The sequence below is a fragment of the Hemicordylus capensis genome, chromosome 5, assembly GCF_027244095.1.
Source record: "Hemicordylus capensis ecotype Gifberg chromosome 5, rHemCap1.1.pri, whole genome shotgun sequence".
Taxonomy (NCBI): Eukaryota; Metazoa; Chordata; class Lepidosauria; order Squamata; family Cordylidae; genus Hemicordylus; species Hemicordylus capensis.
In genome coordinates, this window is record NC_069661.1 from 4,134,506 (window position 1) to 4,152,229 (window position 17,724).

The 17,724-nt window shown below is 52.3% G+C and overlaps 1 protein-coding gene across 3 annotated transcripts in view; it reads left to right on the forward strand.

Annotated features, from left to right (window-relative positions):
* Window positions 1-17,724, forward strand: part of LOC128327929 (transcription factor COE1-like) — a 123,349-nt gene that overhangs the window by 87,736 nt on the left and 17,889 nt on the right. For all 3 annotated transcript variants that reach the window (XM_053257307.1, XM_053257305.1, XM_053257306.1), the window contains exon 12: window positions 4,634-4,722. In XM_053257307.1, coding sequence (XP_053113282.1) covers window positions 4,634-4,722 — 89 coding nt within the window. The remainder of the gene's footprint in view (window positions 1-4,633; window positions 4,723-17,724) is intronic.

Sequence of the window (17,724 nt, forward strand, 5' to 3'; positions counted from 1 at the left end):
CATGAGACCAAACAATGCAGAAGAGCTGAAGGCCGCTAATGAAGCATCCTGGTCTTCCATAATACCTCATCAGTGCCACAGGCTGATAGCATCCATGCCACGCCGCATTGAGGCAGTAATTGCTGCAAAAGGGGCCCAAACCAAGTACTGAATACATATGCATGCTTATACTTTTCAGAGGTCCGATATTGTTCTATTCTACAATCCTTGTCTTCTTGGTTCCATGTAATATTCTGATTTTCTGGGATTGTGGATTTGGGGTTTTCATGAGCTGTACGCCATGATCATCACAATTATAACAAATTAAGGCTTGACTTATCTCGCTTTGCATGTAATGCGTCTGTCTCATATATCAGTTTCACCTTTTAATTTGCATTACTGAAATTAATGGACTTTTGCACGATATTCTAATTTTCATCTGTATAATCGTACAAAATACAAAGCCCCAGCAGAAGAGACCATCATGTAAAAGCCTGGGTAAAAAGCCAAGATTTAACACCCTTTAAAAAAAAATGTGATGGAGACTGAGGAGCGAATGGCCACCGGGAGAGCATTCTGGGGGCAGCCACAGAGAAGGCCCTGTCCCGCATGCACAACAGCCGAGCCTCCCTCATTGTCGGCACCTGGAGCAGAGCCCCCTCAGATGCTTACAGCTCTCAGCTCTGGCTGCCGTCAAGGTGGGCATCCTGCAGTGTACAGTGGAGATCACCAGAGTTGCCCCAGCTGCTGCCGCCTGTGGAGTGTGGACTCCTGACCCGCACCCTACCCTGCTCCTGAGAATGAAAACTGTTTCTGTAGCTAGGTTGATGTGAGTTTGATTAGTATTTTTATTATGTTCTGATGATTGCTTTGTGGTGGTTCAGCATCTTGGGGTCCTAGGATGAAGGGTGGTTTGTAAATGTAAAGCATAAATAAATAAATACTGTAGGTGAATTAACCTGGGAGCAGCCCCCATGAGTGGAGGAAAGCAGCCTGCAAGCAGATAAAAACTGTGTGTGCCGAGGGAAAGCCACACCGGTGGGCAAAGGACCTCTATACGTCTCTGCAGCTACAAGGATAGGGTTGGAGCTCAGTGGTGGAACCTCTGCCTTGCATGTAGAAGGTCCTGGTTCCATCCTTGGTAGCATCTCCAAAGGGTGCTTGCTTGCTTGCTTGCTTGCTTGCTTGCTTGCTTGCTTGCTTGCTTGCTTGCAAGTTCAGGTGGCAGCTGCTGGGAAATCTTTGCTGGAGACCCTGGAGTATAGGCCACACTGGGGCAGATGGACTGACGCAGTGTGGGGATGGCAGCAACAACCTAAGTCCTGGCAGTCCCAGATATTTAAAATGACTTAATTTATTCATGCTTGTTTTGTAACATAGTCGAGAGCTAAGGGCTGGGTGCTTGTCAGCCCTCCCAGGACTTCTCCCTGCACTCATCTGAGTGCTGGAAGCCAGGATCTGACCCAAGCTCTTGAGTGCGTTGTTCTGCTGGCAGTAGCAACCACTCAGAGGCTCTTGGGAATCTGACAAACAGGGAAAGGGCCGTAGCTCAGTGGCATGCAGAAGGTCCCCGGTTCAGTCCCTGGCAGCATCTCCAGGTAGGGCTGGGAAAGACCTCTGCCTGAAACCTTGGATCGCCACTGCCAGTCAGTGAACTACATCAGGGTTTCTTAAACTTGAGCCCCCAGATGTTGGACCACAACTCCCATAATCCCCAAGCAAAAGCCATTGCAGCTGAGGATTCTGGGAGTTGTAGTCCAACAACACCTGGGGGCCCATGGTTAAGAAACCCTGAGCTACATGAACCAAGGGTCTGGCTCGGTATAAGGTCTTTTCCAATGTTCCTGTATCTCAGAGCATGAAGGGGACATCCTTCCCTCCTGGTTTGTCTCCGGAATTTGGTACTCAGGGGCATGTTACCTCTGAACGCGGGAGCTCCATTTAGCTCTCCCAACTACTAGTAACTTCTCAGCTCAGTCATGACTGAGTAAAGAAGGACTGCTCAACCTTGGATCTCCAGAAGTTCTTGGACTACAGCTCCCATCATGCCCAGCCACAATGGCTGGAGGACATTATGGGAGTTGTAGTCCAAAAGCATGTGGGGACCCCTGGCGTAGAGTACTTTCTGCGCACTGTCTGTAAACAAGGGCTCAGGTCTCTGTGACTTTAAGCCTGGGCTGGCTGGCTTGGTTTGCCTAAGTAAATAGCAGCTGGATTCTCCCTCCTCCGCACTCAACAGATCAGGACCGTGGTGTGGGAGAAGGGAGGCTTTGTCTCTGGGCCCACCATGTTTCCCATCTGGATCAGTCCCCTGAGGCAGCTGTTGGCCCTGGAAGGGAAGCTCCCGATGATGCCAAGACATGACCTTCCCAGGATAAATAAATACAGTCCCAATCAAGACTGGGATCCAGTCTTGATTGGGACTGTAGCATGGCAGAAAGAGGGTTTTAAGATGCCATTCACTTTGGAGAAATCAAGTCCATCTGCCTTTACAACCGGCTGGACATAACGTGGGATTTGGCCCCCCAGAAGGGGTGTGTGTGTGTGTGTGTGTGTGTGTGTGTGTGTGTGTGTGTTTAAGTGAAAGCTGAAAATTCAAGGAAGAGCTCTGGGCACTGGAGAGAGTCTCTGCTGCGCCCACCCACCTCCTATCTGTGGTCCTTACGAAACACATCTCAGCGCAACGCCTCCCAATTTGTTTGACAAGCTCCCCCAAGGCAGGGGGCCGACTCTATAAATCACCCCATACCTGTGGGATGAGTCAAGCTGTGCTCTGGCAGGCGCCCTGCCTGCGTCTGAGGAGCAGAGGCATGCAATTCAGCCAGAGGTCGGCGAGGAGCTGTCAGGGCCGTATCTGCCCCACCCGCGGCGGTCCCAAGGCACAGCCCCATGGCGGCCTCCGTGTCCCCCACCCCCTCCCCTTCCTTGCATGGTTAATCCCGTGCGCTCTGGCCTGTGAAAGGCCTACCGGGGGTGGGGGGCAGAGCAGGAAGAAAATCAATACCAATTACTGGCGCACGAACACTGCCCGGGACTGGAATAGCAGCATATGTTTACGCTAAAGCAGGCAATCTATCTTCATCTCAGCGCAGTAATGAAGCGCGCCAATCCGGGGGGGAGGGGGAGGGAGCGTGCGCCTGCTGGATGATAGGCAGGTGAGGGAGGATCCCTGATTGTCCGTGCTCGGCATGGCGATCAGGGCCCGGAGGAGAGAGGAAGGGGTAACGCGGGGAGCAGGTTACTTGCTCCCAGAAGCAAAAGCGCATGGTGAAGGAGCTGGGTTGCCTAGGCCAGGGGTCCCCAGCCTGCTGTGGGGCTCCAGATGTTGCTGAATTACAACTCCCATCATCCCCGGCCACAGTTTATTGCGGCTGGTGATCATGGGAGTTGTAGTTCAGAACATAAGGACAGCCCTGCTGGATCAGGCCCAAGGTGGCCCATCCAGTCCAGCATCCTGTTTCACACAATGGCCCACCAGATGCCTCTGAGAAGCCCATAGGCCAGAGGGGAGGGCATCCACAGCGTCTGGAGTGCCACAGGTTGGGAACCCCCGGCCGAGGATGTTACTCCCGGAGTAAGCCCAAAGACAAGAAAAGAGGACCAAGATCAGGATTCCTCCAAAAGTCCTCTGGGCCGACCCTTTCAGTGAATTTGAGGCAGGGTTCAGTGGTGAAGAAGCCACCAGCGGGGAAATGACTTGATTAGCAAGCCAGAGGTTGCTGGTTCGAATCCCCGCTGGTGTGTTTCCCAGACTCTGGGAAACTACTGGGAAACTATGGGAAACACCTATATGGGGCAGCAGCGATATAGGAAGATGCTGAAAGGCATCATCTCACACTGCATGGGAGGAGGCCATGGTCAACCCCTCCTGTACTCTGTGGTCTCTAGGAGTCGATGTCGACTCAATGGCACACTTTAGCTTTACCTCAGTGGTGAAGAGGGGGTGAAAGTACGTCCCCCCTTTCACATTTCTTTGCTGCCACAGTCTGTGTTTCACAGCAATGGGAGCTGCATCTTCCTTGGCTCCCACCAGTAGGAGTTTATATCCAAGCCCCTACCACCGAATGCCTCTCAGAACAGTGCTCCGTGGTGCTGCAGCATTGCTCAGAAGGGCATCCGGGTGGGGTGGGGGGGGGCGTTCCTGGCGTCTGGACGGCGCACCTGCTCCTGGAGTGAGTTTGCCTCAAGCACGGAAACGAGCCTCCAACATTTTTTTTCCCTTGAAAAAGTTGCCAAAGAAGCCTCGCACAAAAACAGAAGGCAGCCTTGCTACATCAGTGCCCCAAATAATTCAAAAATGGGCAAGTTGTGTGTCTTATTCCCCACCACCACCACCACACACACACAATCCCTCAAAATGCTGCACCAAGAAAAACTGGATTCTGTGGCCTGAATGAATTGCACAAAATTGAATGGGCTGTCCTATTCTGAGTAATTTATTCGGCTTCATTGCCAGACGTGGCCAACCTGAGGCTCTCCAGCTGTTGCCGGACTACACCTCCCATCATCCCCGGCTGCAATGCAATCAACAGCTGAGGGAAGTGGAGATGTAACAGATTTGCAGTGGGAGAGAAATAATTTCTGCCTCCCGGGACTTCTCTGACTCTGATCCCAGTGCACTGGATCCTAATCCCTTCGCTCTCTCCCCACACAGCCCTGAATGAGCCAACCATTGATTATGGGTTCCAACGTTTGCAGAAGGTGATTCCACGGCACCCTGGTGACCCTGAGCGTTTACCCAAGGTAGGGATGTTATCTACTCTCTCGAGAATCTCTGCATGTTATTTTATTTATTTATTTATTTATTTATTTATCAATCAATCATATTTCTATACCGCCTGATATGTACATCACTCTGCATCGCATCTGACGTTAAGACAAATAAGATAAGCTTTGCAAGAGGTCAGCTGTAAGCCAGTCCAGTTTGGAATGTACAAGCACAGAACAATGAAGCTCTGGTCTGTGCTTGAGCACATGATAAAATGAAATAGCCGCATGTTTTTACTCTTAGGAATGGGTTCAGAAGGAAAGCGAATATTGGTGTGTCAGATTCAGACACGAGGAACTCAGAAATATGTGGTCCAGAAGGCAGACAAACGAGATGCATTTATTTTAAAATAGCTTCACTACAGTCCCAGCTTCCCATTTTCAAGCTCCCCATTCACACTTCTGGGGGTCCCCAGAGGTGCCTTCTTTTTAACGAGGGGCCATAGATCAGTGGGGCAACAAAAACTTTGCACGGAGCAAGTCTCAGGTTCAGTTCCCAGTATCTCTAGTTCAATAGGTCAGCCAGGAGACTGGGAAAGACCCTCCCCTGAGCACTGGGCTAGTGGACCAGTGGTCTGACTCCGTAGAATTTAGAGATGTCAAACGGGTTCTCAAACAGGTTGTCGGATGTTGTTGGATTACAGCTCCCATGGCCTTTGGCCATTGAGGATGGGGATGATGGGAGTTGTAGTCCAACAGCATTTTGTTTGTATTCATTTATGTTTACACTTTTCCTCCAAGGAGCCCCAGAGCGGTGCACATGGCTATATTTAACACAACACAACGCATAACAACAAAGTGACTGTCCCAGAGTCACCCAGTGAGTTTCATGGCTGAATGGGGATTTGAACTCGGGTCTCCCTGGTCCTAATCCGGCACTCTAACCACTACACTGCACTGGCTCTCTGGGGACCCAAGTTGTAGAACCCCTGACATATGTTCTTTCCAAGGATGTCTTGGGTTAGGGAGAAAGATTGTTATGGGAGAACAGTGTGGAGGTTTGCAAAATTATGAACCTTGGTTCGGCAGACCCTTTGCGTGTGAGCCCCATGGCTGCAGCTCCTGGCCTCATTCCTTATATTCCTGTGTTCCGTTTTCTTCCTGAAAAAGCAGCTGTGGTCAGGTGGAGGTTTCAATCCAACTCCAGGTGCCCTCCAGCAAACTGCTATTAGCCATGGAAGGGGAAATATTCAGGTACCAAAAAAGTGGTTAGGTCATAGAATCATTGGGTGGGGGGAGGGTTAGATACCCCAGGGGTGCACCTAGGTGTTTTTGGCGCCCGGACCTTAGGTTGAAGGGCTTTGGTGCCCCCCCTCTGTGAGCCCCCCGTCCCGTGGTCCATGCCTAAATGAGCCACTGGATCCCTCTTCCCGCTCTTCACAGCCACGGCCCCAATGAGGGGGCAGGGCTGCTTTTACTAGTAGTACTACTATTTATCTACTGCTTTTCAACAAAAGTTTCCAAAGCGGTTTAACGTGATGATGAGAAATAAATAAATAAATAGATAGATAGATAGATAGATAGATAGATAGCACGGTTCTCTGTCCCCAAAGGGCTCACAGTCTTAAAGCAAAAACAAAACAAAAAACCACCATCAGGTAAACACCCACAGCAGCCCCAGGAAAGATGCTGTGCTGGGGGCTGGATAGGGCCCAATATTTTACACTCACAGAACGGAGTGAGGAGTTCCAGTCGTGGAGCACGACGGAGGAAAAGCCCGTTGGCGGCTATTCGCCATGGGGGTGGGAATGGAGCCTCCATGTTCGGAGGGAGTCTACCTTTGGGGACCGAATGCTGGGGCAAGCAGCCATCTCCATCGTGCCCTGCTTGTGCCCCTGGCCGCCTCCTGTGGGGAGCAGAAGGCGGGATTAGACCCGGGCTGGACAAACCTGGCCCTCCAGCTGTGGCTGAACTGCAGCGCCCATCATGCCCAGCCCCAACAAATTGGCTGCAGGGCCAAGTTTGCCCACCCCTGGACTCGACGGCCTCCGCGGGTGGGATAGCAGGGACTGAGGGCCGCCCCTCCCCTGGGAGCGTAGCCATAATGGATGGGCACGCCAGGAGCGCGAGCGAGCGGAGTGGATCAGCCTGGCGTGCCGGAAGGCGTAGTGGCCCTGCTCCCTGTGATGCGGCCCGCAGACCCCGCGATTTGTCTTGCGGCTGCTCTTTTCTTCTCCCGGCGGCTGCTGTCCTTGGCAGTGCAGCTAATGGCTCTGGGCAGAGACCAGCTGGCGGTGCGAAGGAGGGCCTTCAGATGGAGAGTGACAGCGGGAAGCGGGCTCCAAATTGGAGCCATTTATCATGGGCTGACAGGGGCCCTGCTGCTGCCGCCGCCTCCTTTGTGCGCCTCTCCCTTTGGTGGCAGAGTGCGCCGCTCTTCATTCCCGAACAGAGCGCTGCCGTGGCCTAGACCTGCCTGGAAGCCACCGCCAAATGTCAGAACTGCCCTGCCGGATCAGACCAGGGGGAAGAGCTCTCCTTCGCCGTGAGTTTAGGAACACAGGAAGCTGCCTTCTACTGAGTCAGGCCCTTGGTCCATCTAGCTCAGTGCAGCCTACACTGACTGGCAGCAACTCTCCAAGGTTGCAGGCTCAGGGGGCTCTCCCAGCCCTACCTGGAGATACTGCTGCCAGGGAGTGAACCGGGGACCTTCCTCTTTGCAAAGAAAGAAAATGCTCCTCCATGGAGCTGTGTCCTAACAGGAACATGCCTTCGCCTGAGTCAGACCGTTGATCTGTCTTGCTCAGTACTGTCTGCTCTGACTGGCAGCGACCCTCCAAGGTCCCAGGCAGGAGTCTCTCCCAGCCCTATCTGTATATGCTGCCAGGGATTGAACCTGGGACCTTGTGCATGCAAGCAGGCAGGCAGGCACTCAGGGGAATATCTTCCAGTGCTCCCACATGTGGCCTCCCTTTCAAATGCAAACCAAGGTGGACCCTGCTTAGCAAAGGGGACTATTCATGCTTCCAGCTCTCCTCCCTGAGGACCAGCTGGATCCTCTTGGGTTGCTACGAACTGCAGCAGTGACTGAGCCCCTCCTCTTTGCCGCGGGGGGCTCCAGGCCTTCACTGGCATCTCGGCTGGAGGCTGCTGGCAACATGGTGTGCGCTGGAGGGGTGGGCTTGTGGCAGGGCAGGCGGGAGATGCCCCCCAACATCCAAGAGTGGTGCTGCTTTTGGTAATCATAAGGCGAGCCCTGCTGGATCAGGCCGTGGCAGGCCCATGAGTCCAGCATCTTGGTTCCAACAACCAGATGCTTCTGGGGGCTCACAAGCAAGCAGTCTCCCCAATTAAAAGCTCGCTGGAAGAGCCAGGTTGGGGTCTGGCACCTAAAAGAAGCCAGTGTCAGGGTGTGACACCCCCACACATACACTCCGCCCCCCCCACACATCACTGAAAAGATCCTGCTCCTGTTCGATACCTGCCACATTTAATTTGGTTGCAGCACCTGGAGCAAGGCCGTAGATGTAGAATGGAGCACGCACACAGGACCATGCCGAGGAAGGGGGTCCTTCCTTCAGATATCCAGGGCCCAAAGCTGCAGAAGGCTTGGAAGGTAAAGACCAGTGCCTTAAATTGGGCTTAAATTGGGAAACACACAGGCAGTCCGTGCAGATCTCACAAGGTTGGAGGAATCTGCTCTGATCCGCCAACTCAAGCCATTTTGCACTAGCTGAAGTTTCTTAAAGCGGAGCCCCACACAGAGCACTTTGCACGTTAATCTAACCTGGAGGTTACTAGTGAGTGAATGTGGCAAGGTCTGTCGTAACCAATAAAAGTCACAGCTGGCGGGCCAGCCAAAGCTGATACAAAGCACGCTTTGGAGGACAGGCAGGATATAAATCTGTGACTATTATTATTTATTTTATTTTATTATTAATTTTATTGCCAGTTTTTTAACCCATCTTTCTTTTGTAGCCATCAAAGCAGATAACTTTAATGTAGCAAAAAAATTCAAATATGCAGGTGAAACAAAAACCCCAAATACATAATGAGAAATTCACCTGAATAAACCCTAGAGATGGGCAAGCTCTCCTTTGCTCACCTTAAATTGCCTAGTAATGGTCCTATTTCTTCAGGGTGGGGGGGAGATTAGATCATATCTCCTGCCAATAGGAGGCTTGGAAAATATCCACCCCCTTCCCACCAGCCCCTCCAAGACCCCCAATGCACCCTCCTCACTCCTCTGGTGGCAGGAACAGCAGGGTTGGGCAGGGGTGAGGTTCCCTCCTCCTGCTGCCCACCGCGGTTACCCAAAATCTGGGCAACAAGGAGGTGTTTTTCCTCCTCCCCCTCCCCTCTGTTGTTCTCTGACCGTTGCAGCAACCTTGCAGCAACCTTGGGGTGGGCTTTTCCAAACCCAAGCTTGGAAGTGAGCTTTGGGGGCTTTGGAAGTTCACCCCTCCCTCGGAGGAGGCTTTTCAGGCCCCTGAAGTGGTTTCCAAGCTCGAACCTTGAGACCTTTGCCCCCCCACCAAAGCGCCACAATCCCTAATTAGTGTTCGGAAGCTGCAGCCAAGAAAGCTGGCTGGAGCAAAACAGGCTCTGCTGTGGGGCCAGGAAGGCCTTTCTTGGGAGGGGCCACAGGAGAAAAGGTCTCTCCTCTGCACCCCATGGACCTCTGCTAGCCGAGGGGACTTGGAGCAGGGCTCACCATGCCCAGGCAACTCCACATGGGATGTCATGCCTAGTGGTCGGGTCTGCCGCTTCCTGGAACCCCGGCTCCTCTTCCTGCAGTGCTGGCTTCAGATTCTGAAAGCCCTCCATCCCTCAACAGGCTCCCTGCCTGCTGGCCACGTTTGCTAAGGGCGCGCTTGCCTTCATCTTAGACAAGCAGCCGTGGGGGTCCGTGGCAGCTGAGGGTGCTTCTCATGCTCCTCTCCTCCGCGCTGTGCTGACAGGGTCAAGAGCAATCCCTTCTGCTGCCGTGCCAGACGATAATGCCAGGCCTGAAGGTTAAACCTAGATCTGCAATGGGCATGGATGGGGAACCACTGGGATTTTCCTGGAGGGCAACTTGCCTGCCCCCATATGCCCCACAGTGGACCGGGGATGGCAGGGGCGGGGGGGGGGGGACACACCATCCCGCCTGCCTTGATCCGCAGGAATCACCAGGAGAAACTTCACAGCAGGGAGAGAGATGTGGCTGCCTGCTAACGCCTGCATCTCAGACTGCTGTTAAAGGCGCAGGAGTAGAGGCTGGGAAAAAAGGTTGGCAACTCACCCCTCTTCGATGGTTCTGCACAACTGCAATGTGCACCATGGCCAAGCGTGGGGGGGCCGTGCCGACAGAGAGGTTTCCCTGATGCTGAGGGGCGCCTTGACAGAGGGACCCCCTCCCACTCCCCCCCCCCCAGGAGATCTTTATTAATTATGACAGCGGACCTCTGTCGCTGCTGAGCTGCCTTGGATTCCTCCCTCCCTTCCCAAAGGCTTCAAAGGGGTGGCTCGTCTCGGCCAGCCATTCATCATAGTTAAGCCACCTGTCGTCTCCGGGCTATGATGAAGCAGGGACCCCTCTCCTTCCCCAGTGCGCCCCCCCCCCTTCACGCTTCATGCAGAGTTGACAACAGGTACCTGCGGCAGCCGTGTGGGCGCGTGCTGAGCTCCGTGCTGGCCAGAGCACCGGCAGGAGAGGAGAGCTGGTCTGGTGGTAGCAAGCATGACTGGTCCCCTTAGCTAAGCAGGGTCTGCCCTGGTTGCATATGAATGGGAGACTAGGAGTGTGTGAGCACTGCAAGATATTCCCCTCAGGGGGATGGAGCCGCTCTGGGAAGAGCAGAAGGTTCCCAGTTCCCTCCCTGGCAGCATCTTCAAGATGGGGCTGGAAGAGACTCCTGCCTGCAACCTTGGAGAAGCCGCTAACAGTCTGTGCAGACAATACTGAGCAAGATGGACCAATGGTCTGACTCAGTATATGGCAGCTTCCTATGCTCCTAGGATGGAAGGAGCACTGTGCCTCTCGCCTTGCTGTGTTCTCTCCGTGGGAACGGGAGTCAGAGCAAACCCTGGGGGGAGGGCAGCACTGTCCGTCTCACAGTCTGCAAATCCATGGGACCTGCTTTGTTCTAGGAATGTGCAAACAGGTTCGGCCATTTGGGTTCGAACTGAACCATCCCCTGTTCGCTCCAACCGCGGACTGAATACCCCCCGTCTGTTCAGAGAGGGTTGTATTTTTGTTTGTTTCTTATTCTTTTATTCTTTTTTCACTTACCCCCTCTGGGGGAGTTGTTGCAGGCAGCAGGGGAGGTGTCCACAGAAGTTTCCCCCTCCCCCCACCAGCCTCCCTTGATGCCCATACCGGCTGGCGTGCCTCTGCGTGGCAATTGTGCGGGCACAGCGGCCTCCAAAATGGCCGCCGCGCCAGAGGGGGAAGGCCCGAACGAGCCGAAGAGCTGGCCGGCTCGTATGGGCATCAGGGGAGGCCAGCAGGGGGAAGGGGAACCTCCACAGGCACCCACCCCACCCCGCTGCCTCCAACAACTCCCTTGGGGGGGTAAGTAATTTTGTTTTTAAAAAATTTTTTAAACAAAATGTTTGCGAACTCTCCCAGACCGAACGGGGTGGGGGTGGGGGGTTTCGAGGGGGTTCCAGAATAAACGAGCCTGGTCTGGTTCGGGTCCAGTCAGGACTCGAACCGGACCAGACCAGCCGGTTCCATGCACACGCCTACGTTGTTCTACAAGTGGCAAGATCTCAAACAACATACAAAGAGCCAGAAGGCTGCAATCCTGTGCATGACCCCTTGGGAGCAGACCCATTAAACTTAGAGACTGACATCCAGTCTAAGTTACTCAGTAGTAATACTCGGGGTTACTCTAAAGGATTATTTAATTTCAGTAGGACTACGCAGGCATAATTTAGTCTAGATGTCAGCCAGTGAGACTTGCTTGGGAGTAATCATGCATCAGCTTAGGATGTTTAAGCAGCCAGATGTCTAAAATTTGTAGTTGTAGAGTTACATTAGATACTGTAGCCCTCTTCAGACTTTATGTTGTATGTGTATTCGGTATCTGAATGCATGTATATAGTAAATTCAGACATTGTGCTGTACAAGTGTACCGATGTCTGTACACTCATACATGTGTTTGTGTGAATGACTGTATGTGCGTCCATTCTAAAACAGAACCTGGATACAGGCCCCCAGAAAGGCCGGATACAGACTGGAAGTGTACTGCTATACCTGCGTTCAGCATAACATGTGAATCACTCTACATGCGTACCTATCTGTATGTGCATGTACTGTGCACAGATTGTACATGCGTTGAACATAATGTGTGAATAGGGCTTGTCTCTACTTTAGCAATAGCAATAGCAATAGCACTTACATTTATATACCGCTCTATAGCCGGAGCTCTCTAAGCGGTTTACAATGATTTTTTTAGCATATTGCCCTCAACATTCTGGGTACTCATTTTACTGACCTCGGAAGGATGGAAGGCTGAGTCAACCCTGAGTCAACCTTGAGCCCCTGATCAGGATCGAACTTGTAACCTTCTGGTTACAGGGCGGCAGTTTTACCACTGCGCCACCAGGGGCTCATTTAAATGTAAGAAAGTGAGGACTGGCATGTTGAGGAAGACAAATGACTCATCAGTTCAGCTCTCAGTGGCCAGCAAGATGTCCCCAAGAAGTCAACAAGCAGTCCTGATGCCTAGTTGGTGGACTGAATATTCGCTGTGTGATGCTCAGCTCCAGCTTCGGGGAGGCAGAATTAGCAAGGGGTGGGCATCTGGCTGTCATGGCCACGCTTCCTTTTTAAAGGAGTCCTGCCATTCTTCGCATAATTCTCTTCAAGGATTCTGCCGCCCTTTGGGACTGGAAAGACACCATTTTTATTCAGTGTCCCATTTGAAAGAGGGATGCAGTGTGTGTCTCATCCCACTTTTGCCTCTGGATGAACAGGGTTGGCAGGTTTCCATATTGTTTCAAAGAGCTGCTGAACCTGTTTGAGCAAAGACGACAGTGGGACAAAAGTAAGTGTGTGTGTGTGTGTGTGTGTGTGTGTGTGTGTGTGTGTGTGTGTATACACGCACACATATACCCCATGGGAAGAGGTACCTCTCTCCAACCACTTTAGGAACATAGGGAGCTGCCATATACTGAGTCCGGCCCTTGGTCCATCTAGCTCAGTATTATCTTCACAGACTGGCAGCAGCTTCTCCAAGGCTGCAGGCAGGAATCTCTCTCAGCCCTATCTTGGAGATGCTGCCAGGGAGGGAACCTGGAACCTTCTGCTCTTCCCAGAGCGGCTCCATCCCCTGAGGGGAATATCTGACAGTGCTCACACTTCTAGTCTCCCATTCATATGCAACCAGGGCGGACCCTGCTTAGCTAGGGGGACAAGTCATGCTTTGCTACCACAAGACCGGCTCTCCTTTGATGCATTTTAAAAGTATTTTCTGCCTCCAGCCATAAAGTGATTTCTTGAGCGCTTACTGGTGGGAACACTACTTGAGAGATTTGGTGTTCTGGGTAAACTTTCCCCAGATGCATCTGTGTATGAGCAGGATCCTGGATTGTTTTTCCTTTAGCCCTATTATTTGCGGATTCAGTTTATGCCCCCTGCACCCATGTAGGGGAAATGACGTAGGTGAAACCACCCCAGTTGTTTAATATAGCAAGTATCTCCTGCAACTCCATCAGAGTCCAGGCAGCAGCAGGACAGGGGAGAATGATTTGCATTGGGGAGGGGGGCAGGTCTCCCCCTGCCCCCTATTCCTACTACTGGGTCTTTCATGTCACCTTAACGGGAGCTAAATGTGCACCAGCAGAGTGGCAGTACCCCACCCCCCACCGCTCCATTACTGTATTGATCGGGGAGATATTGCAGAAGACAGAAGAGCAAGAGCTTCTGATTGCCGGCACTTAGCTTGACAGCAATCCAATAGCCTTGAGATCCTGATGTACAGTCCTGAGCCGGCCGGCAGGGCTTCTTGCCGTCATCTCGGCGGGGGGGGTGGGGTGCCAAGGGAAGGGCCTGGGGGCATTAAGAAGCACACCAGGGAGCTCTCATGAGGTCCACCTGGAATCAGGCAATACATCCTTTTGCTGCTGCTTCACGCTAGTGAAATGGCTTGCTAGGAGCTGCGAGGGACCCGACCTGGCGTGGTCCTGGGAATGAAAAACTGTGGTTCTGGAAGCTGCTGTCGCTTTATAAGAAGCTGCCTTTTACTGAGTCAGACCATTGCTCCGTGTTTAGTCTACTCTGACTAGCAGCAGCTCTCCAAAGTCTATGGCAAAGGAGGTCTTTCCCATCCATGCTCCCTACGGTCTTTTTAAGAGGAGACCCGAGGCTTGAAGCCTGCAAAATGTGTGCTGCTGCGCTATTGCTTCCACCGAGGACTTGTCTATGGTACACATTTTAAACGGCTTTGAGGAAGGCTTTAGGAGTCACTGTTTCTCCTGAGGAACTCTGGGGATTTGACTCTTGCAGAACTGTTGGGAATCCCTTGTCAAGGAGATAGCCATTCCACAATATCACGGTTCCCAGAGTTGCTTCAGTGGGACCAGGACATTGAAAGAGGTCAGAAACTGGCTTCAATGTGTCATGTAGACATGCCTTAATGTTTGGCCCCTGGTTGGCATCTGCAATGCAGCAGGTGCTAGACAGGACCCAGAAGTGACTTCATCCCTTCTTAAAGATGCACCAGTCTCTGTTAGAGCCTCTCCAGGCAACAATAAACTGCAGGATGTTGAAGGTTTTCACACAGTCTTCTTCCCCGTACAAACACACAGGTGCAGGCTTCCACATTACTTTCTGGTGTGATCTTACCCTCTGTACACAACGGAGCAGGGACCTCATGCAATGCTCACAGTTCCACCTCTTGGCCAGCTTCTGCACTGCGAGGAGAACCCACCCTTTCCCCCAGTCGCCACAAAAGTTGGAATGAAAATTAGAGATGTGCAAACTGGCTCAAGGTCGAGCCGGTTCACCATTGAACTGGGCTGGCTCAAGGGTTTGAAAAGTTTTTTTAAAAAATTAATAGCTCACTGCCAGGCCTTTTCCAGGCCGCTTCAGCCCATTTTCGAACCTTTGTGGCCCTCTCCCAGCTCACGGTGGCCATTTTGAAGGCTGCCACGCATGCACATGGGCTATTTCCGTGCCCGGGGCAGGAGAGGCCAGTGCGGGGGGGATGGGGGGGTGGAAGCTTCAGAGACATCCACACATGCCACGGCAGCACCCCTCAGCATCAGCAAAATTCGGTGAGTTGTTTTTTTTTTTAAAAAAATTAACTTTTCAAACCCTGGACTGGCTCAAACCTGAGATGAACCGGGGGTGGGGATGGGGGCTGATTTTGGGGGTGCACAAAACCAAACATGTCCAGTCCGGTTCAAGTCCAATCCGGACTCAAACCAAACTGAGCAAGCCGGTTTTGTGCACACCCCTAATGAAAATGGGTGGACTCTTCTCATGATGCAAGAGATGGTCAGCAGGCACCACTACAAAAATCGTGCAGGGTCCTTGTTTGGTGTGTGTACAGAGGATAAGCCTGCACTAGGAAGCAGCACAGAAACTTGCAGCAGTGTGTGTACGAGGAGTAAGATTGCACTTGGAACTTGGGTAAAAGCTTTGAATACAGTTTATTGCTGTCTGGAAAGGCCCTTAAACATACAAAAGAAGAAGGAGAGCTTGGAGGCTGAAGATGGGGAGTGGGACTGGGTCTGTGGGAAGAGGCTGTGAAGGTGGGGCCAGGCGGCTCAAGATTCTACGGAAGAAACTTGGTTCCAGGTCTTGGAACCTGGTTCTAAAAAACAGCAGAAGGAGGGCACAGGGGAGAGAGGGCAGGAGGTGTCCTTTCACCTCCCCATCATCATAATCATCACCACCACCACCAACACTTTTATCCTGGGCTCCCCCACCCCCCGCCTGCCATTTTCCCCAGGACAGTTTCCCAGATGCATGTTTGCGCGAGTGGGAGAAAAACACACACAGCCCACCATGTCTTGCCTTTGAATTCCAGCACACAAACCCATCGTTCTTTAGATGTTCAGCAGAGACCATAAATTTCAGACCTAGGTCTCTACCGAATGTGCAGAGTATTGCTTTATTTTTATTTTTATTTCAACTAAAGATTACAGCACTACATGATAATATAACACAGTGAAGGATAGGCTGGATGGATGGATGGATGGATGGATCTTTATTACAGTCAATGACCCATAACAGAAACAAAACAATACAACTAGTTTGACAGAATACAAAAACGGTGTGTGTGTGGCGGGGCGTGGGGGGGAATCAAGGATAGGAAATAGGTATAACTAAAAAAAACGGTAAAAGAAAGGAAATGAATTAGCTTGAATTGGCCTTGAAATAGAAACTTAAAGGTTGAGAGGCGGCGTGTCTGTGTTTGTGGATATGTGTGTGTGCATGTGCACATATGCACACACATGCAGTTGCAAGCCTATGAAATATCCATGATATTTTGTTTCAAGAAATATCCGTGCAATAAATGGAGAAGATGTCACCGTTCAGTGCTTTCCATGCAGATGTCTCCGGTTCCGTTCTGGGCAGCATCTCCAGGTGGGCTGGGGAAGATCCCTGATCACCTGGAGAGCCATTGTTCATCAGGGCAGACCTGGGGTTCCCAACCTTGGGCCCACAGATGTCACAGTGGTGGCTGGGGATGGTGGCAAGTATAGTCCAACAACATGAGGCCAAATCTTCTCACAATTTCCGCTCCAACTGAAAGCTGCTCATCCAGAGGTTCCAGTCACTTGGTGAAGAGTGAGCTATTATCATGCTCACGCAGCTGCTCCTAAATCTGGGGGTCGGGGATGGAGTGATGCTTAGCCCAGCCCATCACTGGAGCCCACAGCCCTGCTTGTGCCGCCATGTCGGGGATTTGTGAAGAGCCGCCCTGACGCCAGTGGCCAGGCTGATTCCATCCGGAGTGCGGACACAGAAGTTTCATGGGTGAATGTTGCCTTCTAGTAGCAGTCTACATAGAGGTGAAGCGGTAGGTTGAGGCCAGGAAAGGGCACTTGTGGGTGTGATGTGATGTGCAGAGAGGCTCATGGAAGGAGACCTGCTGGAAGGACTCAGGGTGTGTCTTCAGGTACGGCTTCAGTCAGCTCCTAAGTCGGACTGTGCCAAACCGGCACTCCCAGTTTTCCACAGACATTCTTGCCTAAAAATGCCTTCTTTTTGGCATTCCTTGTGAAAAAGGTCACTCCTCCTCCTCCTCCTCCTCCTCCTCCTCGAGGTGTTCAGACGTTACGCTTTCAAGGTGCTTGTGACCCACTGAGGAACAGCTGCTTGCCTGCCACTGAGCCCCCGTGTCTCTCAAAGGATTCTGGTATTGGGGGTGCTCTGAGGGGCCGACTAGGCCTGCAGCCCTCCCTGACCTGGGAGGCTCACCCAGACCACACCCAACAGGCCTGTGACTGTGCCTTGCAGAAAAAGATCTGCCGTGAGGAGCAAGCCGTTCCTTGGAGATGTGAGGCCTCCATGACTGATCTCATCACCAAAGTGCCCGGGGTTCCCCAGAACACGGTCTGAGAGCCACTGGCCGCTTTACCAAATTTGCCCTCATTCATCCCGTCCACTCACAGTGTGATTGTTGTGAACCCAGATCCAGGACACCCCACCCCACCCCAATCAATTGGAAAATGAGACAGTCAGTTCAGGGGATGAGATAGTGGGAAGACCCTCTGACCCAGACTCGGGGAGATCCCGTGCCACCAAACCCCTTGCACCAGCAGTAGCTGGGGGGACATGAGCCAGCACTGCCACCATGACCCTGCCTTCATGGCGCATAACCCTACCTTCATCCTCTGACTCCAAGAGGCTCCTGAAGAAAGAGCCTAGAAAGTCAGGCAAGGCTCCTTTGAGAAACAGTGCCTTCCTGGGCAAAGGAGTGCAGCCATTTCATTCTGCTTCTTATGGCACAAGACGCAGCTCTTGTGGGTTCCTGCCTGGAGATAACCGAGGTCCGGACCCCTCCCACCCCACCGGAGCTGTCCAAGGCCTGCGTA